Source organism: Artemia sp. Qi Xiang Cuo, chromosome 14 (assembly GCF_049724085.1).
Source record: "Artemia sp. Qi Xiang Cuo chromosome 14, ASM4972408v1, whole genome shotgun sequence".
In the NCBI taxonomy this organism is placed as follows: Eukaryota; Metazoa; Arthropoda; class Branchiopoda; order Anostraca; family Artemiidae; genus Artemia; species Artemia sp. Qi Xiang Cuo.
Window position 1 is genome coordinate 5740286 of NC_142807.1, and position 23610 is coordinate 5763895.

The 23610-nt window shown below is 36.0% G+C and overlaps 1 protein-coding gene across 1 annotated transcript in view; it reads right to left on the minus strand.

Moving 5' to 3' along the window:
• The window catches only part of Tbh (Tyramine beta hydroxylase), a 212542-nt gene that overhangs the window by 12356 nt on the left and 176576 nt on the right, over nucleotides 1–23610 (minus strand). Inside the window, exon 8 of the mRNA XM_089100600.1 lies at nucleotides 4514–4701. Within this exon, the coding sequence (XP_088956726.1) occupies nucleotides 4514–4701 (188 nt within the window). The remainder of the gene's footprint in view (nucleotides 1–4513; nucleotides 4702–23610) is intronic.

Here is a 23610-nt window from a genome sequence, read left to right on the forward strand (position 1 = left end):
CTTGCCCCGGGCTCAGAAGTTTTAGGGGTGCAAAAATTCAAATAAATAATCGAACGTTTATAATCATTTTGCAATTTTTGACATTTTATTAGTAAAGTAGAGAACGTAGTTAATGAAATGAAAATAATTGATAAATTATTGATTTATTTAAAATTAAAAAATGGAAATAATTAAATAATATCAATTAAATTAAAATAATTAAACATAATAATAATAATTTAAATAATAATATAAAAACAATTAAAAAATAAATTATTGATTAATAAATTCAAAATAATTTTGTCAATAAATAAAAATTTCGTAAAAATTGCTTTCCGAGTCAGCTAGAGAATGTCTTCACTCGTTTGGTACATTCAAACAAATTGTAAAAAGTAATTTGTCGTCTAAGTGAGTTTTCTTCTTTTCATGTTTTATTTTTTATTTTATTTTATTTACCTTATTTGCAATGAACCACAGTCATGGATGTATCTAGGCCATGCTGGAAATGAATAGTGGGAGTGTTTATTCAACATGGCCCCCCACTTTAGCTTGGCTTACATCGGGATACAAGTGGTGAACAACAGTTCAGCATTTTACCTTGCTTCAGTACGGATTATTTTTTTTATTATTTTTCTCTATATCTCTCCCTTCATTCCCAGCCATAAAGCTTTGTGGGAGGAATAAGATGGTGAAATTTTTATTTTTTTCAATTTTTTGTTGAACAAGCTTCAAGCAATTCAAGCTCTAAATTTTGAGTTGAAAGGATTCAACTTTATCGGTGAAGTAGGCAGTTTTTCGATTATTTTTTCAATACAACAGCAACCTTCATGCAAAATTTATGGTTAATTTTTTTCAAACAACACAAATAGCCCTGGAAGAGACAATAATCCGTGAATATAATGGTTCTGGGAATGGTTTTAAGTAGTCCCTTCAGCTCAGATGATCTTGGAGATATGAAGCTACAGAAGCGGGTGTTTGAGACTAAGATTAGGTCAGTAATGGACAATGGAGCAGAAGATTGGGGATTTGATAAAGATGTGATATTATAAAGACTACAAATAGAGTATTATAGAAGGATGCTAAGTTTAAGTGAGAAGTTTAATAGCTTGGTTATTAAAGGCGACTTGGAAATTTTGTCCTTAAGAAGTGGGAGGCTAATAAAATACTGAAGCACTGGGAAAGAGGAGTAAGCATTGAAAAGTATAGGTTAATGCGGGAAGCATTGGCGGAGTCTCTGTTAGACGAAAGAAGATGTTCTGTATGGAGCAGATTAAGGCAATTTTGGATTCGTGTGCATTGTCAGGAGAATGGAATAGAGGGTATGGTATGGGGTAGACAAGTGGAAGAGATGTCCAAACAGGTATATTCTGTTTTAGTCGATCAGGAAATGCAGAAGTGGGGTGCCAGATCAGAACGTCTGATTCTCTTGGTTTGTATTCTAGGGTAAAAAAAATGGGAGGAGGATGCTCATTTTGGAACTGGGCTATCTAGGGAGAATATTAAGTGGGTAACTTTTTGTAGATGTAATTTTATGCCACTTTGAGGAAGAAGAAGATATTTGGGAGGGGTTAGATTGAAGAGTGATCCTTACAGCTGCCCGAGGTGTGGAGATTGGGAGGAAAATTTACTCCACTTTCTGGGGAAGTATAAGGGTTAATGGTTTGAAAAAGGAAACTTTTGGATTGGATGAGGGGGATGAGCATTGGGTGGAAAAATTGTTGGGAAAAGGGGGTTTTATTAGTACGAAGAATCTGGCACAGTTTATTCGTGTGGGTATAACCCATAGTGAGGTTGTTAGGTGATGACTTTTGTTTGTTGGCATTATTGTTTTTGAATGGTTTTCTGTGCTTTAATCGTCTTGATCAAAAGTTTGAGTGGAATCCTTTAATCGTATTTTGTTCTTTTTTTTGTGTTCATGGCCCTGCGTTTTTTTTTGTATCAAATAAACGATACTATAACAGCAATACTAATAGCTCTTATAGTATACTAATTGTACTAATTGTACAATTACTAAAAACTATACTAAATGCCCACTGATGCAATTCATGAATATCACTGGTCATGGTAATTTTGTTCTATCTCAATCTAAAGTTGATGCATTACTTCCTGACCTTCTTCGTCTTCAGCCAACGTCACAATTTCTTGGAGTATAATCGGTGAAAAAACCGTTTTCTCTTGCTCATCAGTTCAAACTGAGTTTTCTTGAGGTTTTTGTAGTTTTTGTCTGGTTAAAGTTTGTTTGAAAGTGATCCAATTTTCAATGGTTAGATTTCCTTTTCAAAAAGCCAAAAAACACCTGCCAACATTTGATCCCTCCTGGGCCTCTTCCTTGAAATATTCTGAAAGACTTCAGAAGCTTTTACTGTTATTTTGTCATCCAGAGAAAATATGTACCACATAATCAGCCATTATGACCTTGATAAGACCCTCATAATATAAATAGGCTACCATAACTACCAAGGTATTATGTGGATTTTTACCAACAGAGCAAACTAATATCCATATATACATGATGTTTCGGTTACTGCTGCCAAGAAAGCTAGGATAAGTAGCATGCTGTGTAATCACTTAATTCCTTCTTGATGAGTCAATCGGAAATAATGTTTGGTTACTTATACTAAGACCTGGTCAACTTACGTAATTTGTAATTGCAACTGAAAAAATATACGTCCTTAATCCATAATAAATGTGAAATTCTCTACGTATTTTGTTTTGGAAGTTCAAACGCAGAAATTTTGTCTCACAGTTCTAATTATTACCTCAAAAAGTTGTGAACGAAAAGGCATCCATTTTTAAAAATAAGCTAAGGGCCTCTTCACTTCACATGTGTTTCATAAATTGAATAAATTGACGATACTCGAGGAGACATAGACTAATAGATTACTGAAAGCATTGGACGCACCAAAAAGCCTCAACTGTAAAGTACGATAAATTTTGCGGAGTAATAAGCAAGTATTGCATTTGTGATTAAGTACTATAGAGCGCATTTTAATTCATTTATTTAATTAATTTTATTTTTATAAATTTTTAACAGAAAATAGTATTGTAAAACGGAAGGCAGCCATACAGATCACATTTTTTTTCAAAAAAGTAAACATTTGACGATTGGCCATCCGCCAATAAAATGCATATTAGTCTGTAAATGTATATTGATACCTCATCTCTGAGGCTTTCCCCCGAGATTTATCTTAAAGTAACCCCATCCTAGAAAAGTTCGGGTAGAAACATAATTTTTTCTGATTGTTCTAAATTCAAAGTGAAAAAATCTCCTTCAAAGTTCCAACCTTTTTACACCTTTGTTAGTTCGAATCATGCCATGATATCACCAAATTTTAGGTCCCAATGATGATTTTTTGTTATGGACCCACAAGTTGATAAATTGGGCTCTGCTAAAAGCAAGGAACCATGGATACAGGAGCTAAAGCAAGGACATAGAATCAAAGAAATACTAGAGAGACACAAGGCAAAATCAGAACCAAAAATTAGTGTGCATAGAAGACAGACAGTGACAAGTGAAAAGACGCCGGAGAAGTCAAGTCTCCAACATGTTTTAATTTTCCAGCAAAATAGGAATAATATCTATGCTGTTGAGGAGCAGTGGAGACGTCAATCTCACAACATGTCTTAGTTTTTCAGCCAAACAGAAATAATATTTATGCTGTAGAGGAGATGTGGAGTCGTCAAGCTTCCAATACGTCTTAGTTTTTTGGCCAAATAGGAATAAAACTTATGCTGTGGAGGAGAAGTGGAGACGTTAAGCCCACGACACGTCTTTGTTTTTCAGCCAAATATGAGTTACAGTTATGGCGTTTAAAGCCATAACATAGAAAAACTTCTACATAAAGGAAGATGACAGACGGGGTGGCTTTAATTCAATGGCACAAACTCTCTAAACTTCTCAATATTTTTACTATTTTTCTCGCATTTTCTTGTATTTTGTCTTTAATTTTCTCTGTTTTGTAAATTGTAAATTTTAGACCCTTATTCGAATTTCTGCTTGCATGCTTCTCCTAGCTCCTCCAGTGTTCAGTATTATGGGGTAGTGTTCTTGTGTTATATATAATTGGTAAGCTGCATTGTAAGCTGGTCGACATTGGTAAGGTGCAAGATAAAGAAGCTCGGCAAACTCTAAACATGGAGCTAACGAACCGTTTCATGCCCTAAACTTGGATAAGGAGGTAAACTGTGACCCTGAACTAAGATTTGAGACCTTGAAAAATCCCCTGGGGTATTCCGTTGCTTATAATTACAAATGAGAATTTGAAATGTGCAATCGTTTCTTTTTTACAAGTCGGGTGGATTTCAGCTTTAGCATAGGCTTATTTGAAACCACAAAAAAAAGAAACAGATCATAAACGAAATCAACTCAGATTATGTTAAAAACCTGGTCATGTTAATTTCTCTTTCGTGATTATAAATGTTATATCACTGAAAACTGGGAGACCTAGAAAAAGAAACCTAAACAGGGCCAGACATGTCATCAGAAATAAACGTGAACGTCCCTTCGCTGAAAATTAGAATAACTTTCAAATACCTGTTCATGAATTCAAAGTAGTCGTCCAGCTTCTGGTCTGAGACTGAGCTCTTACATACTTCCAAATCGGCTTTGGGATAATAATGAATGTAATTGACACACATTTCGTCAGAAATGCTAAAGCCGCCAAGAGTAACATTTTCTCTATTTGTTGTATCGTACCAGCATGATGTGACTAATGAATCACCCTAAAAAATTAAAAAACCTTTTATTTTTTACTTTTGCCAAATCATTTTTAAACACTTTTTTTTAAGCTTTGGCTGTTTAGGGTATTAAATCTTCAAAGGCCCAGTTTTCAAGAAATCAGTTACCCGTCCACAGGCTCGGCATTCATCATGTGCAAGTGGTTCTATGACCCTTGATTGTTTTAAAAGTTAGGCGTGGCCTTAACATGGAGTTTTACAATTGATTAACTAAAAAAAAAAAAAACACTTTTCCACAAAATGATTTTTTCAAAGAAAACTAAAGTGCTCCATTAAACAAAAACTAAGCAAAAATAGAATTAAATAATCTACCAAGCGTAAAACTACCACAAATTGGCATCGATAAATAAATGAAACCAAAAACGAGCAGAAATTGCGATAAATAACCGAGTCAAACTCAAAACGAAAAGAAATTAACACGGGTAGGGCTCAAAACCCCTATGCCTTCCCAAGGGCAGAATATAATTTGGACTTTGCTGAAAAAATGCAAATGAATGTGCATTGTCAATTTAATATACATATTGCTGATATTTATTCCTTAAAATGTTAATAATATTTGATTTATTAAAGTTATAAAAGTGAAAAATTTTAAATGTATTTTTTCAAGTGCATTTATTTTTTAAACATAATGGGCAAATTACAGAACTGTGGGGGGTTGACCTACGCAATGGCCATTGAAGCCCATTGTCTCCGTTCATCCAATAGAGCCTTTCACGCTTTACAACAATGGCTAACTAAAACTTTGATTAGATATAATTTGAATCTTATCAACTTTTAATCAGAGTTGCTTTAATTACCCATATTCATTCTTCTGATCTTTTTTTTCAGTGTCACTTTAATTTTCTTTGTTTTGGTCCATAACAAGTTAGCTCATTCCACGATCTTTATTGTTATTGATGTTTGTGTGATGTTTCTATTCGTCTAATAATAAATTGAATAAATGTGCAAAAACCCTTTGCATTGTGTAGTTAGCAATAATTGTAGTAGTAGTAGTAGTAGCATTAGCATGAGTTATGAACTCGCTTCCGCTGTCTTAAAATCTAATTAGTGTTTTCACTCTTGGTATTTGCCAGTCGAAATTTCCCGTGTGTAACTTGAACATTTACAGACCGTGAATTTTCCTGGACTTTCCTAAGTGATATTAGTGGCCTTGGTTTTTGTTGATGGGATTATAGGATTTGTACTATAGTCCCGAACAGTGAAAAAAATAAGAGGTGAAATTTTTAGTTTCAAATTGATCATGTCTGACAAAATGGAGCCTCCTAAAAAAGAAATATTTGTCTCATCTTTCCTGTCTTAAAATCTCAAACAAAATAGAACCCCCCCCCCCCCCCGACTCCTCTGTCTAAATCAACCACACATCTTAAGGGGACACAAGCCCTAAACATCCTTCAAGCCAAAAGTACTGGTGAAACCCCTGGCAAAAAAGAAAAAAAATGATGCAATTAGATCACCCCCACCAATAAATATCTACTCCCCAACCAAATTTTAAATAAAGGCTCTAATTTTAGAATGGAATTTTTGAACTGTCGCAGGTTACTAAATATTTTTGATGGAATATCCCTATTTATGTCTCACCCCATTATAGATGTTTTTACCTCTTGTGAGACATTTTTCAATAATTAAGCAAATTATTTTATTAATATTCGGGATTATACTTTTTTCATAGTAATCTGATTAATATAAAACAGGATGGAGTTGGTTTCTTCATTAAATCCACAATTCAGTCAGATTTGTTGAGTAACTATTATAACCTATATCTAGAAATGGTGTTTGAATTTTTGGCAGTTAAAATAGATATAAATGGTATGAAAATTTTGTGTTGTGTTTTTTACCGGCCTCCAAGTTCTCCTGCTTCAAGATTCATTGAACTTATTGATGATTTTGTGCTTATTGCTTCGAAAAAAATATCCAAAAATAGTTTTCATGGGTGACTTTAATATTGATTTATATAATTCTAATAATTCAAGTGGTAATTTCCTCTGAATATCTTCTGACGGGACTAATTTGTTATCAGTTTGCTTATCCGGTGGTCTCTAACCAGCTTATAGAGTCCCAACAAGAATAATGAAAGATTCTGCTTCCCTTTATTGATAATTTGTTTACGAATCTGGAACTAAAGTCTAGTGACGTGGTTATTGAATATTTTTCAGACCATTTGATGCGTGTGACCAACTTTCACTTGATTACAGAGTTTAATAGGCCTACTAATAGAAATATGAGGATGCCTAATGGAAACCCCTTAAGTAAACTTAAAATATTGCTTTCTTCAAGTGACTTTTCTTCTTGTTTAGAGTCTTCGGACCCTGATTTTGCTGCTGAATGTTTTGTGAATCAGTTTAAACGTTGTTTCAATATGCTTTCCTTTCCGTCAAATATCAAGAAGAAATAGTATAAACCGATTAAGCCTTGGATATCTCCTGGATTGCTGGTATCAATAAAAAATAAGAATCTGTTATATAAGGTATACTTAATGAATCCATCTGAAGTTAAATTAGCTGAATTTTGAAGATACAAAAATTGTTTAACAAAAATTTAAGATCAGCAAAAAGCCATTACTTCGTCGAAGCCTTTGTTGAAGCAGAAGGGTCCCCCAAGAAAACATTGGAAATAATTAATCAGCGCTTAGGAAAACATAAGACCCATGATCTTCCTGAGGAATTAATAGCTGAAGATGGAACTAAACTGGCTACAGGGAAAGTGGAAGTTATCAATGCATTAAATATACACTTTGCAAAAATTGGTGAGGAAACCACGTCAACTGCTGGAAACAACCTGGCCCGTCATCTGGATAATGAAACTGGAGAGGACTTTCAATCATATCAACCCCCATCTCTCAATTGCTCAATTTTTTTTAATTCTGTAACCCCAGATGAACTTTTACTTTCAACAATCCTATTTAAGAATGTATCTTCGCAAGGGATTTATGGGTAGTCGACTAATCTGATTAAGTGTATAACACCAAATATTGTAAACACGCTTTTCCATGTGTTCAACCTCTGTTTCAAAACCGGAAGATTTCCGGAATCTTGTTTCAAGTCTGCTAGAATTATCTCTTTGTAAAAAGGAAGGAGACCCGAAGAACGCAACAAACTATCAGCCAATTTTGATCCTGTCTACATTTGGAAAGTTGCTTCAAAAGTGCCTACATAACCATATAGTCAGCTTTCTAATGAAATCTAAATTTTTTAGTCCATTGCAATTTAGGTTCTAAAAGTCTCCCTCTAATGAGCATGCGATTATGGCAATGACTCAGTTTGTTCATGGCACCCTTGACAAAGGTGATATTCTTGCTACAATTTTTTTTTACATCAAAAGGAAATATGATACAATTACCCAAAAAATATTGCATGCTAAACTGGATAACTGCGGCATAAAAGGCCCAATTCATGATTTGATCGTTTCATAACTAAAAAAACCGAAATCAGTATGTAGACGGAGGTGATACATCTTCCTCATCAGTATCTCAATCTGAGTCAGTCGGAGTCCCACAGGGCTCTATTTTGGGTCCACTCCTATTTCTTATCTATGTTAATGATATCAGTAATACCATCAATGATATTGACCTTAACATATTGTTCGCCGATGATACGGCATGCGATGTAAGCAGCCCCGACTCTAGATCTTTGAAGCTTAGGTTGGAACCAGCGCTGTCGATGCTTATCTTATGGTTTTTGAGAAATAAATTGACTATTAACTGTAATAAGACAAAATTCATCATCTTCTCTCGTACTGGGAAAACAGCACCGGAAATTAGGATGATTAATATTCAAGACCTACCCATTGAAATTGAAAGAGTTGATGATATTAAATATCTTGGGATAATACTGGATTCAAGTTTATCATTTAAAAGCCATGTAATTTATCTTCGCATGAAACTGGCAAGAAATATTGGAATGATGAATCATCTGACATTTGTTCTGCCGTTTTTTGCCCTGAAATTTCTTTATCATTCTCTAGTGCATTCATATATAAATTACTGTCCCATTTTTTTCTTTAATAATTTTAAAAATAATATTATTCATCTTCAAAGGCAACAAAATAAAGCTCTACATTTATTGAAAAATTGCCTGCCTAGCCTGTTTTCTTACCCTGATAAATCGTCAACAAGATGAATGTATCAAATTTTAAATATTCTTCCACTGGATCTTTTTTCTTCTTTCCATTCTGTTCTTAATATGATTAAATACGTTCAAGGTCTTTTTCCTGAGTGTTTTTATTTGCATAATAATTTTTTTTCAGGATGATAATCAGGTTTTGCATGCATATTGGACCAGTGACAGTTCTGATGTTCGTCAGGCTTTAATAAAATCTGAAAGGCCCTGTTTTTCACCAAGGCATAGCATTATATATAATCGGAATAAATTCCACAGTTTTACTTATTTGAATAATTCATTGGTTAATAATAAAATAGATTAATTAATTACTTAATCAGTAATTATTAAGTTGAGTTATTTTTTGGGGTGGATGCTGCTCATTTCAGTTTATTTATTTGGTTATTTTGATTTGTTGAGGAGTGTGTTTGTTATTACCGTACGGAGAGTTGAAGAGCATTCTTTTTATGCCGGTATATGGAGATATTATTTTTTATTTATTGTTGAGTGTATATAAACCCACACACGAGTTATTCTCACTGTGGGTAATTAATTTGATAGTTTTGTCAAAAAATTTTTTTATTGATTAATAAAGAACTTGAACTTGAACCCCCTGAAGAACTCCAACCTGAGATTATATTACTCCCTGATGATTCCCCACCAATTGAATCACTACCTAGCTCTTTAGATCAGCCATATTATTATATTGTGACCATCGAGAAAACCAATGGTCAACCCTTTACTAGTGATCGGTTAATGGATATTAGATAGCCTAAATTTCTACTAGCTAATTCAACTTTTGAAGTTGTTTTCCTGAAAGACGGTCTGATAGATCTTTATTTTCAAACAGTTCGTGGTAACGAACTGTAAGTAAGGAGCGACCCGGCTCAATGGTAACCGAAACTCTAAAAAACGGGATTTTGATACCAATAGATACATCAAAAGAATCAGATTTTAATTCTGATTTCAAATATATAAGTTTCATTAAGTTTAATCTTACCCATCAAAAGTTACGTGCCTGAGAAAATTTGGCTGATTTTCGAAAAAGGGGGAAAGACCCCTAAAAGTTATAGAACCTTAATGAAAATCACACCATCATATTCAGCGTATCAGAGAACCCTACTGTAGAGTATTCAAGCTCCTATCTACAAAAATGTGGAATTTTCCATTTTTTTGCCAGAAGAAAGATCACGGATGCGTGTTTATTTGTTTGTTTGTTTGTTTGTTTGTTTGTTTTTTTTTTTTTTTCCAGGAGTGGTCGTATCGACCCAGTGGTCCTAGAATATCGTGGTAGGGCTCATTGGAATGGAAATAAAAAGTTCTAGTGCCCTTTTTAAGTGACCAGAAAAAAATGGAGGGCAACTTGGCCCCCTCCCACGCTCATTGTTTTCCCAAAGTCACCGGATCAAAATTTTGAGATAGCCATTTTGTTCACCATGGTCGAAAATATGATAAAAATGTCTTTTAGGATGACTTGATCCCCCAAAGTCCCCAGGGGAGGGCTGAAAGTTATGAACTTTACTCAATGTTAACATATAGTATTGGTTATTGGGAAGTATACAGACTTTTTCAGAGGAGATTTTTCTGGTAGGTGGGGGAAGGAGAGGGGCGGGGGCTATATGGAAGGATCTGTCCATGAAGGAAGTTTTCATGGGGGAAGGAACATTGCTATGAAGGGGGCGCCGGATTTCCCAGCATTATCAAACAGTTCGTGGTAAAGAACTGTAAGTAAGGAGCGACCCGGCTCAATGGTAACCGAAACTCTAGAAAACGGGTATTTGATACCAATAGATACATCAAAAGAATCAGATTTTAATTTTGATTTCAAATATATAAGTTTCATCAAGTTTAGTCTTACCCATCAAAAGCTACGTGCCTGAGAAAATTTGGCTGATTTTCGAAAAAAGGGGGAAAGACCCACTAAAAGTTATAGAACCTTAATTAAAATCACACCATCATATTCAGCGTATCAGAGAACCCTACTGTAGAGTATTCAAGCTCCAATATAAAAAAATGTTTAATTTTCCATTTTTTGCAATAAGAAATATAACGTTTGGTTTTTTATTTTTTTTTTTTTTTTTTTTTTTTTTTTTTTTTTTTTCTTTTTCCCAGGGGTGATAGTATCGACCCAGTGGTCCTAGAATATAGTGGGAGGGCTCATTGGAACGGAAATTAAAAGTTATATTGCCCTTTTTAAGTTACCAAAAAAATTGAGGGCAACTAGACCCCCTCCCACGCTCATTTTTTTCCCAAAGTCACACGATCAAAATTTTGAGATAGCCATTTTGTTCAGCATGGTCGAAAATATGATAAAAATGTCTTTTAGGATGACTTGATCCCCCAAAGTCCCCAGGGGGAGGGCTGAAAGTTATGAACTTTACTCAATGTTAACATATAGTATTGGTTATTGGGATGTATACAGACTTTTTCAGAGGATATTTTTTCTGGTAGGTGGGGGAAGGAGAGGGTCGGGGGCTATATGGAAGGATCTTTCCATGAAGGAAGTTTTCATGGGGGAAGGGACATTGCTATGAAGGGGGCGCCGAATTTCCCAGCATTATTAAAGAAAAAGATCAGGAATTAAATAAAAAAACAAGTTTTTCAACTGATCAACTGATTGTGATTAAGAGGTTATTTTTAAAGAACTGGAAAAAAAATTCGAACTATAGTTTAAAGAGCAGGGTATTGACTAGGGGGCGAACCCCCTAATATACGTGTTAAAAATTTATGAATATAGAAGTTCGTTACGTAAGTTAATTCTAAGTTACGTATATTTATTACTAATAAAAACGTTCGTAAATAAAATTAAACAAGTTTCGAGAAAGCCATTTAACCAAATATAATATGCAAATTTTGTTTTAATTATTCATGTACGGTGAGCCAAAATCAAAACCTGCATTAATTCAAAAACGTTCAAAAATTAAATAAAAAAAACAAGTTTTTTTAACTGAAAGTAAGGAACGACGTTAAAACTTAAAACGAACAGAAATTATTCCGTATATGAAGGGGCTGTCCCCTCCTCAACGCCTCGCTCTTTACACTAAAGTTTGACTTTCTCACAACTCTATTTTTTTAAACAATAAAAAAACTTTAGCGTAAAGAGCGAGGCGTTGAGGAGGGGACAGCCCCCTTCATATACGGAATAATTTCTGTTCGTTTTAAGTTTTAACGTCGTTCCTTACTTTCAGTTAAAAAAACTTGTTTTTTTTATTTAATTAAAGAGAAAGATCAGGAATTAAATAAAAAAACAAGTTTTTCAACTGATCAACTGATTGTGATTAAGAGGTTATTTTTAAAGAACTGGAAAAAAAATTCGAACTATAGTTTAAAGAGCAGGGTATTGACTAGGGGGCGAACCCCTAATATACGTGTTAAAAATTTATGAATATAGAAGTTCGTTACGTAAGTTAATTCTAAGTTACGTATATTTATTACTAATAAAAACGTTCGTAAATAAAATTAAACAAGTTTCGAGAAAGCCATTTAACCAAATATAATATGCAAATTTTGTTTTAATTATTCATGTACGGTGAGCCAAAATCAAAACCTGCATTAATTCAAAAACGTTCAAAAATTAAATAAAAAAAACAAGTTTTTTTAACTGAAATTAAGGAACGACGTTAAAACTTAAAACGAACAGAAATTATTCCGTATATGAAGGGGGCTGTCCCCTCCTCAACGCCTCGCTCTTTACACTAAAGTTTGACTTTCTCACAACTCTATTTTTTTAAACAATAAAAAAACTTTCAACGCCAAACTTTAGCGTAAAGAGCAAGGCGTTGAGGAGGGGACAGCCCCCTTCATATACGGAATAATTTCTGTTCGTTTTAAGTTTTAACGTCGTTCCTTACTTTCAGTTAAAAAAACTTGTTTTTTTTATTTAATACCTCTCACAAGGCCGTGAATTCAGTCCTTTCAAAGTCCAAGGAACTATTCCTTGAGGGTTCCAAAATCTTTGCCACTTCAAAAGAAGTAGAAAAGTCGTATAAATACGTGATTTATGGTGTTGACACCGGTATATCAATAGAAGAATTTACAGCTGAACTAATTTATTCTTCGGGTCATTGATTCTTTGGGGGAAAATGATGGTAATTTTATAACCAGTCGCTCAGTACTCATTGTATGCAAAAACGAGTTGCAGAGAAAAATTTCTTTGTTTAGTATGGCACTTCGTCATAAGTCCTATAAACCAAAGCCCCTACAATGCACAATTTGCCTAGCTCATGGTCATTGCAAAACTAATTGTAAACAGTCACTCAAATCATGTCGAAAATGTGCTAAACCTAGCCACGTTACAGAAAATTGCACCAAGAAAGACGCCTACTGTAGAAATTGTAATAATAAGGGGCACACGGCACTTGAAAAGCAACTTTGTCTGGACTATCACAAGAGAGCCGAGATCCTCCGAACCTCTGTGAGATTGAACTTGCAATACTCCGTCGGAGCCACTACAATCCCTAGACAACCAACTCCAAATCGACCCTTAAACAGCCAAACTGAAGTTTCAAAGAACCAGTGAAAACAGGTCCCAACCACAATAGATAAAGGTTGCTCATTTACCCAATGTTCCACTCAATTCCCTCTACTTAACGCCAAATCGAAGACGTCATCTTCCCAGATTCCGGTTTTCTTATATCCACAAGTTATTCATCATTATGATCAAGAATGGCAAAGGTTAGACACTGATCTCACAGTTTCCCATCTTATCGAGGTTGGCATTGAACCAGTTGAACTGAAAAATATCCTTAAAAAAGGCCATTACTACGCTTTTAGGAGAGTAAATCCGGCAAACAGCTAGGGCCCAACTTTTATCCTTCAAAGAAGGTATGGAATTCCATTCAAACTCAACATTTCCTACGATCCCAACTGTTACCAAGTTCCCCAGAAATTTGAAAGAATCACCAGCACCTGAAACGATGGTAGAAGCACCAAGCCATAGCAAAAAAAACAAAACAAAAAACAAACAAGAAAAAGCCGACCAGCACAGTAACACAGAAATTGACGACCCCTCATGATGTTCAAAGCAAAACCCAAGCGAGAAGATACCCAAGAAGAATGCCTGACGACTAATGAATGCGTGAATTTTCGTTTTTAACTAATATATCCCTTTCTAATAACTATTCCAATATAGAAAGTAACCAGCAAGCCAACCCTATAAGCAGCCCCGATGGTACCTTAACTCATGCTAATTGTAAATACCTTGATATTCTCGATTTTGCTACCAATGTGAAGCCAAAACTAGTCAATAATAATTCCCTTAATGTTCTTTGTTTCAAAATCAGAAGTATCCGGGATAAGTGGCTCAAGTTTAAAGATTTAATTTTATTCAATGGTGTTTGCCCTTTTGACGTAATAGAATTAACAGAGACATGGCTTTCCGATAATGATGACACTTTACTTGACTTAAGGCTCCTGCCGAGGGTTCGGCGTGGAGAACGATGAGACTAGGCGCCTTCAGGTTGACCTATCGCTCGCAAAGATCACAGCTTCTTCCACCGGGATGTGGGCTTGGGTGAGGACTTCATTTGTTTTGTCTCTCCACCTAGTGTGTGGGCTTCTTCTGGGTCGCTTCCAGCTGTGTAGGGTGGGGCCGAAGTCAAATGCAACCCGTCCTGGGGCGTCTCGTGGCGTGCAAATGAGGTGGCTTTACCACCAAATAGAGCGCTGGGTGAGCTGTGTCGAGACAGGAGTTTGAGGCGTGCGTTATAGGAAAGTATTATTCCTAACGAAATCAGTACAGTTAAGTCTTTCGGTTCTTTAGATGTGTTCCATCTGAGTCACATCGATGGCGCTTAGGATAGTTTTGGCAGCTGGCCCTGTCTCCACTCCATACAGCAGGACGATGCTGACGGAACGCATTGTATATGCACGTTTTGGAAAAGCGCCTTCACCAGATGCTACTAAGCCTCCCAACAAGTGCTAAAGCTTTGGCAATTTGAGATGTAAGGTCTTTTGTGATGAAGCAATCCTTCAACAGAATAGATCCTAGGTAAGTGAAGTCTTCAACCACATCTACTCGGTTGTTTCCAATGTTGACTTCCTTTATAGTAGAACGGGATGTGGGGGGCTCAAGTAGTATAACTTTGGTTTTCTGCCAGTTGATCTTCAGTCCAACTTTTGAGGCTTCTTCTGAAAGCACCTGGAGAGCTTTGGTCATCTTATCGACGGTGCTCGCAACTAGCGCTATTTCGTCGGCGAAGTCAGCATCAGAGAGTACCTGGTCTCCGAACTGAAGACCGAATTGAAGGCGATTCATCGTGCTGGCCATAACATGGTCTATGACGCAGTTGAAAAGCTCGGGAGCGGCGGTGCAACCTTGCCGCACGCCAGTCTTCACCGGGAAGGTGGGACTGCGTCTTCCATTTACTTGCACGCAGCTTTCCGTATCCTCATACAGCTTTTCAAAGAGTGAGAAATATTTCTTGGGTAGACCCGTAGTTCTTAGTATCAGCCAAAGTGAACGGCGATCAACAGAATCGATGGCAGCCTTAAAGTCCACGAACGCGATGTACGCTTTTTGGTGGAAATCCCGCGTCTTCTCGATCAACTGGCACATAGTAAACATTTGCTCCGTCGTCGACCTGCCGGGCATGAATCCGGCTTGCTGGACTCTTCTCTTTCAACGCTAAAAGGTGGAACACCTGTCCAGGAGTGACATGGCGAAGAGTTTGCCAGGAACGGAGAGAAGCGTGATCCCACGATAGTTGGAGCAGATTTGACGGCTGCCCTTACGTTTCCAGAGCGGCAATATGATGCCAGCACGCCAGTCATTCGGTATGCTTTCCAGCGTCCATACAGCTGAGAAGATTAGCTGGAGCCACAGAATCATCGCTGCACTCCCGTACCTGAGGAACTCTGCAGAAATACCACAGACGCCGGGGGCTCGATTATTATTTAACCGTTTTACAGCATTTCGGATCTCAAAGGTGGTAAACGGTTGCGAGACGAGGTAGGAAGTACCCTTGGATATGGTCATTGCTGCTTGAATTAGATCGGGGTCAGGTTGAGCAACTGCCTCGGCATTCAAAAGCGTTGAGAAGTGACTGCTCCAGGCAGAGAGTTGGCCTGCATCGTCATCCGGCATGCTTCCGTCAGCAGAAAAACACGGCTCACGGTGGAAGTCCTCCCTTCCGTCAGCTCGGGGAGGTGTTTGTAGAGGGAGCATGTGTCTCCTTTTCTCGAGGCATCTTCAAGATCGTTGGCTTTCTTGTCGACGAAGGTCTTCCTGTCACTGTGCAGTAGGCTATTGCGCAGGCCATTGATGACACTAGATGACACTAGTGATTTTTTATTCACTGGTTACCAAATAATCCATATGCCCAGGAGATTGACAAAGTGTTCAGGGGGTATTTCACTTTACATCCGTTCGATTGTAAATTTTACCAGGCTCAGAGGGCGAATTTATTTTCTATACCCAAATAAATCTCAGATGTATTTATTCAATAATTTTTAACATAGTTATCGGCCAAAATACCTATATACTCTCTTGTTTTATAAACCTCCTCCATTTCCGACCTCATGTTTTTCTAATCTGTTTGATGATTTCTCTAATTTTATTTATCTACCCCATAAGAAGGCAATAGTTCTTGGGGACTTTAATTTTAACCTACTCAATGTTGGTAAAAATATTGAATCTGACACTTATTTTGAATCAGTAACCGCGAGTGATCTTCTACGCACAATTTTTTCCGCAGTAAAGTTGATCCTGTGAGATCAACTTCAACATTAATTGATAACATTTTAGTATCTACTTTTCTGGGAAATGACCTGTCCTCAAATATAATATTTTCGGATCTGTCAGACCATTTTCCTATTTACTTGTCACTACCTTCGCAACCACTACCTCCACGCTCTAGAATTAATATCCCAAGACATACTAGAAATTACAGCTCTGCAAATATAACCCGTTTTATCGATTGTCTAAGAACCACTGACTGGTCCGATGTTTTAAATTGTCAAGAGGTAATGGTTTTGCTCAAAGGCTAAGTAAGATTATCCATTCAACTTTTCATATTCGTAAACCTAACCGGAAAACTATCCCTATATGCGCCTTGATGTCACATAGCCTCATTGTCTCCTCAATCGTAAACACAAATTATATTAGGTAGCCTATAAGACCAGTTGTGATATTGACCTATCAAATTATAAAAATTATAAAAACTTATACACTAAACTCATCCGCGAGGCGAAGAAAAATTATTATTATACAAAAATTCTCAGTTGCAAAGGAAACCTGAAAAAGATTTCGTCCGCCATTAATGATATACTCTCAAAACAATAGAAAATCAAAGTCTATACATATTTACCTTAAAGAAACAAATTGCAAATTAAATGAACCTTTACATGAGCCTGACGCAGTTAACAGTTATTTTGTTAATATTCCTGATACTGACTTCCGCTCCTCCTTACAGGCTGTACTCCCTTGCTTCAATTCTAGATCCATGTTTTTCTGCCCAACTGATAGCAATGAGGTACTTCAAATCATCGGTTCTCACCCTATTAGTTTTACACCTGAGTGTCTTGGATTAAGTAATAAGCTCCTGAAAACCATGTCTCCTTTTGTATACGAGCCCATCAAGCACATTACCAACTAATCTTCAACCCACGGAGTTTTCCCTGATTTACTAAAGTCAGCCATTGTTATTCCAGTTCTGAAAAAGGGTTATCCAACTGAGATAGGTAATTACCGCCCAATCTCAATTCTTCCTGTTATATTCAAAGTGCTCGAGAGAATTATCTTCGGACGTCTGTCTCCCTTTCTGTTTGGCAGTCAGCATTCCGTACCCTTGATTTCTCCTTACTAATATGGCTTTCGGCCGAAATTTTCAACTTCTCATGCTCTAATTGACGCCAGACAGTTCATACGCTCACAACTCGACCTTAAAAAAACTGTATTGGGCTTATTTTTGGATTTATCCAGGTCCTTTGACACTGTCGGTCATAGTATTTTAATAATTAAATTAAATATTTGCTGTATTTATAGTGTTCCCCTCTTCCGGTTTGACTATTATCTATCTTGAATAGTAAAGAGTATGAGCTTAGGTGGAATATCCTCTCAGCCCTTACCTGTTCGAAGAGGTGTCCCGCAAGGCTCCGTTCTAGGCCGGATTTTATTTCTCCTATATATCAATGATCTAGTTATGGACCTGGGCCCTTCAATGTATCCTGTACTATTTGCTGATGACAGCAACATCTTCATCACTGGCACAAATTTACCATTGGCAATAACCTCTGCCCAAGTCCTTCTGAACAGAGTCCAGGTGTGGTGCCTTACGAATAACATGATCATTAATAGCAAAAAAAGTCAAGTAGTATTATTCCGATCCTCTTACAACAAAGACGTAATCTAGTATGCTCTTGGTCTCAAGTACTCCTCCGACATCCTCCCACAAGTGGAGGTTGCCAAGTTTCTTGGTGTATTTATTGACTCATGCTTGTCATTCTCTAATCACATTTCTTACATCACAGCAATAATTTTGAGACAAGTAGCTATGATTAACCGTGTGAATTATTTTCTTCCTCCTGATATTCTAGTTACCCTCTATTATTCCTTTATTTTTCCTTACTTTTCTTATTGCGGATCAGTTTGGGAAAATACAAACCGGTCCTTTACTAAAAAACTCAAATTTGCCCAAAACCGTGCCATTAAAGCAGTTTTTCGGCTTCCCCGTCTATATCCAACCTGTGGTTTGTATATATTTGTATATATGTATGGCATAGCTACACTGGATCAAATCATACAAAAACTAAACTTATCGCTTGCTTACTCTGCTTTCCACAATAATCTTCCTCCTCAACTACTGACCTATTATAATATTAATAATTAGGAAGCCCACTGTCTCCGTTCATCCAATAGAGCCTTTCACGCTTTACAACAATGTAACAAAACTTGATAATATAATTTAATCTTTCAACTTTTAATCAATTTGCTTTAATTACCCATATTCATTCTTCTATCTTTTTTTTCAGTGTCATTTTAATTTTTCTTTTTTTTTGGTCCATAACAAGTTCTCTTCCACGATCTTTATTGTTATTGATGTTTGTGTAATGTTTTTATTCGTCTAATAATAAATTGAATAAATTGAAAAACCCTTTGCTTGTGTAGTAGCAATAATTGTAGTAGTAGTAGTAGCATTAGTAGCAGTATGCACATAGCGTTTTTTCCAACATCCCCTTCAACACACGAGGAAATTTTTAAATTAATACCATCAAGCGATCTTGAAGCATTGCTGATACGTTCTCTTGACAATCTATATGGGCATAGTATGTTTCGACTTATTTCAATACAGTTACAATATTGCCCAAAATTTTTGCCGTAATACCCTTAGGGCAGTAGTAGCAGAACCAGTAGTTATAGTAGTAGCAGTAGTAGTCGTAATGGCAGTAATAATAACGGTAGCAGTAGTAGCAGTTGTAGGAGTGGAAACAGTAGCATTATGATGAAAATACTGTCTTTTGGTTAGTTCAACATCCCCCACAAAAAGGGTTGTAAGTTTTAATTTCACATACGAAACTGTTCCTAAGATATTGCTGATTTACCCTTTTGATAACCTGCATACGGATGGCAAGTTGTCATCCGTAAAACAGAAATTTTCAAGAATATTCACTGAAAATTTCACCTTCATATCCTTAGGTATAGTTGTAATAGTAGTCACAGCAGTAGTATTACTTCTCATTTTAATACGATCCATTGCTATGACATCGTCGATTTACTCTTTTGATAACCTGTATATTCATATACTTGTTGAAATCTTCATTTTAATGCTTTTAACCTTACAAGTAGATGTGATAGAAGTAGTAGTTGGAGCAATAGTAATAGTAGTAGTAGAAATAGTAAATGTTGCAATAGTAGAAGTGTTAGTAGTTGTGTGCACATATTACCTTTTGGTCAATTGATCTTCCCCTTTAAGTATTCCCTGAGAGTTCCAACTTTATACACAAATCAATTTTTAAGATACGCTATTTTGACAATCTAAATGGACATAGTGTCTTCTGTTAGTTCGAATTTGCCATGGATATTCTTTCAAATTCTACCTTCATAGACTTAGCATTAGTATTACTATAATCACAGTAGTTTTGGTGGTAGTAGAAGTAGTTGCAGTGTTAGTGTTGTATTAGTAGCAATAGTAGCAGCAGTATTAATAGCAGTAGTTGCTAGTGCATATTTCCTTTTGGTCAGCTGAACATCGCTTTCATGATTCCCCGGAAGTTTCATCATGAAACGTTAAGCCATTCAAAACATATTGTTGCTGTCCACTTTTGACACCCTTTCGACGCCCTTTTCACCTTAATACTCTAAGCTTTACAAGTTGTTGCAATTGAATTAATAGTTGGAGTAGTTTAGTAGCAGTAGTGTAGTAGCAAAAGTAGCAGTGGTATTAGTGTTAGTAGTGACAAGCATATATTACCTTTTTGACAATTAATCTTCCCCTTTAAGTATTCTCCGAAAGTTCCAACGTAATACCTGAATCAATTCTTGAGATACGCCCTTTTGACAATCTACATGCACATAGTGCATTTTGATTTAGTTCAAATTCCCGCTCAATATTCTGTCAAAATTTCACCTTCATGCGTGTACCCTTAATTCTACTAATATCATAGTAGTAGTGGTAGTAGTAAGAACAGTAGCAGCAGCAATAGCGTATTATTATTAGTAGTAACAGCAGTAGCAAGATTAATAGCAGTAGTAGCAAGTACATTTTGCCTTTTGGTCAATTGAAGATCCCACTCATAATGCTCCTGAAGTTTCCTCTTGATACGAAGAGCCATTCAAAAATATTGCTGATACGCCCGTATCAGCAATCTGTATACACATAGTATGTTTTGATTTAGGTGAACTTTCCCCTCAACGTTTTCCAGACTTTTTTTCAGTATCCTCAGCCTTAGTAGTACTCACTACAGAAGTAGTAGTTTTAGTGATAATAGTGTTAGTAATAATAGTACTTGTGGTAGCAGTAGAAGTAGCAGCAATTGTAGTAGTAGTGGCGTACAAATACTGCCTTTTTGGTCAATTGATTATCTCCCTTATCCTGTCCTGAACATTCCAAATTAATTTACTCAGTCATTCCTGAATTGCACTCTTTTGACAACCTATATAAACACAACTTGTTTTGATGTAGTTCAACACTTGGCTCAACATTCTCTGAGAAACACACCTTAATGTCCTTCGTATTTTGGGAAAGTAAAAGTAAAACATTCATACCTTTTCTCAATAACATATACTATACGTAAACCATGAACAAATAGCGTAACTTACAGCGCTTGCCCTGAGGCCTCGAAGGGGGGGGGGTTGACATCCCCAAACGCATATAATTTCATAATTTCTGAACTTTTCAACAATGCCGAAAAAAACTTATGTCTCGAAACTACTTTTGGATGTTTGTCTTGGGAAATGATGGACGGGGGTGGGTGGTGGCTGTATCTACTTAGAAAAGTTAAACTTGGATCAGGCTTCTCTTGCCTCCATCGTGGATAGCGCACAAAAAGAACTAGAGCATATCCAAAGTGGTTTGCGCAATGAAATTGAACAAAAAATCTGTGATGAACAAAAAGAACTTGAGCACTGTTCCTCCTTCGGGGCTCAACTCTGCTGTTGCAGAAGACATAGTTTCCAAAATTCACGATGCAATCCTGCTTGAATACTCGGCTAAGTTTAGCTCTTTTGAAAAAAATGTTATCTGGGCTCAAAAACCAAATTGGATCCCTGGAGGACAGAGTTGAAGTGATCGAACTGAAAATAGATGATATGGACCAAAAAACGAGATTGGATGCACTTATTTTCAGTGGTTTAAAGCAAACTCAAGGAGTCAGCGTTGTCAACTCAAGGAGAAATAATCGGAAACAAAATGGGACTACCAGATATTGCAGTCGCACATACTGAACATTCATCTGTTCCAATCTTCATCCAGTCCGGGCAGTTCTAACGTGTCTCCCGTTAGCGTTGTATTTCGTAACCAGGAGGTTGCAAAATCCGTTTTCCTAGCGAAATCGAACCTAGCGAAAACAGGTATATTTATGTCGGATTAGTTAAATAGAAAGAGGAAACAGTTGCTTGACTTGGCTCGCAATAAAATTGGTTCAAAGAAGAAATGGTCCATAGAAGAAAAGATTTCTTCTAAGCAGGGTTCAAACATAAGAAAAATCTGAAGTGCTAATGATATTATCAGTTAAGGACTCTCAGCTTAGTGTTTGCATTAATTCGGGTCTTTTTGTTTAGGTTTTTCATTTTCCTTTGTCTCTTCTTTATATCCTTTTCTGCCTTCATGTACATTTCCCTTCTTGTTTTTGTCTTTATATTTGTTCTCCTTACTCCTTACTGTGTACGGTTAGTTCATGTTAGGGTCTCATGATCAGTTAAAAAATTACGAAGAAAACAAGATAGTTCAGGAGGATGTGTTCACAGACATTTAATTTGATGGATCACAATGGAAAGATGGACTAGCAAAATGTACAAAAGATAGTGGAACATCTTTATACCCGAGAGGAAGACTAACAGTTCCAGGGTATAAAGTTGAGCATAAAGGTCGTTCTCTTATGCAGAGAGGAAGACTAACAGCTTTGATCAAAAGTGAAGTGGATTATAATGTAACAGATGACCATTCGCTCTGGCTTGAAGGTAAAGTTGAAACTCTGTTTATTGAAACAAGGTGGTATAGATCGAAAAACTTTGTAATGGGAATAGTAGATAAAGTGCGATCATTTTCAGATAATAATTCCACGGATACTTTTGAAAGGGTTTTGTCTTATGTTAAAAGAGAAAATAAAAAGACAGTTATAATAAGTGATTTCAATAATAATCTGTTGAATTCTGATGGCCCAGTTTATTTCCATAAAATAATGATGTCGTGTTCTTTTTACCCTTTAGTATCAATTCCAACGATAATAAAACAGTCTTCGGCAACTCTAATAGATATTATTTTTGTTGATGGCCAATTATTAATAGATTGTTCGGCTGACATTCTTATTAATGATGGATCAGACCACCTTATGTTGATTGGCAGACTTAATATTATAAATATCAGGGTACCAAAAAATAAGATTAAATATCGAGATTTATCAGAAAATAGTTTAAAAAACTAGCTGAAAATTTAGACTATGTTGATTGCTCGGAAGTTTTTAAAAGTAAATGCGCAAATGAGCCTTATAATTTGTTTCTGGATACATTTCTTACGGAGTTTGATAAGTGTTGTCTAATTAAACAGGTAAGAAAAAAAAATATTCTAAGGAAGGAATGGATGACGATTGGTATCGTTGCCACTGTAAAAATGAAGAATAATTTGTATAAAGATTATCTACAAGACCCCCATGGATCAGAAACTCCAGATTTTCTAAGAATACCGAAATCGACTGAATAAAGTAAAAAGGTATGCTGAAAAATCATATTATGAAAAGGTATTTAATGAAATTAAAGGAAATATGAAGAAGATCTGAAGAAAAAGTAACGAAGTACTGGGCCATAAAAAATTAAAGGAGCAAATAAAAAAGATAACTTTTGGTGATGAAATAGTTAATGATCCGGAAAAAATTGCCGAAAATTTATGCAAGTATTCTTCAAAGGAAGGTTCAAAACTGTGTCATGAAGCTGCTAAAAGATCATTTAGCTCCCCTGTTCCCAAAATCTTACCACGAAATGTAACTTCTGATCCCCTGTTTACGGAATGTGATGGAAATGAAATAAATGAAATAATTACGAAAATGGAATCACAATCTTGTGGAGTTGATGAAGTGTCGTTAAAAATAGTTAAAACAACTAAAAATTATCATCCCTATTTTAGCTTATTTAATAAATTTCTGACTTGAA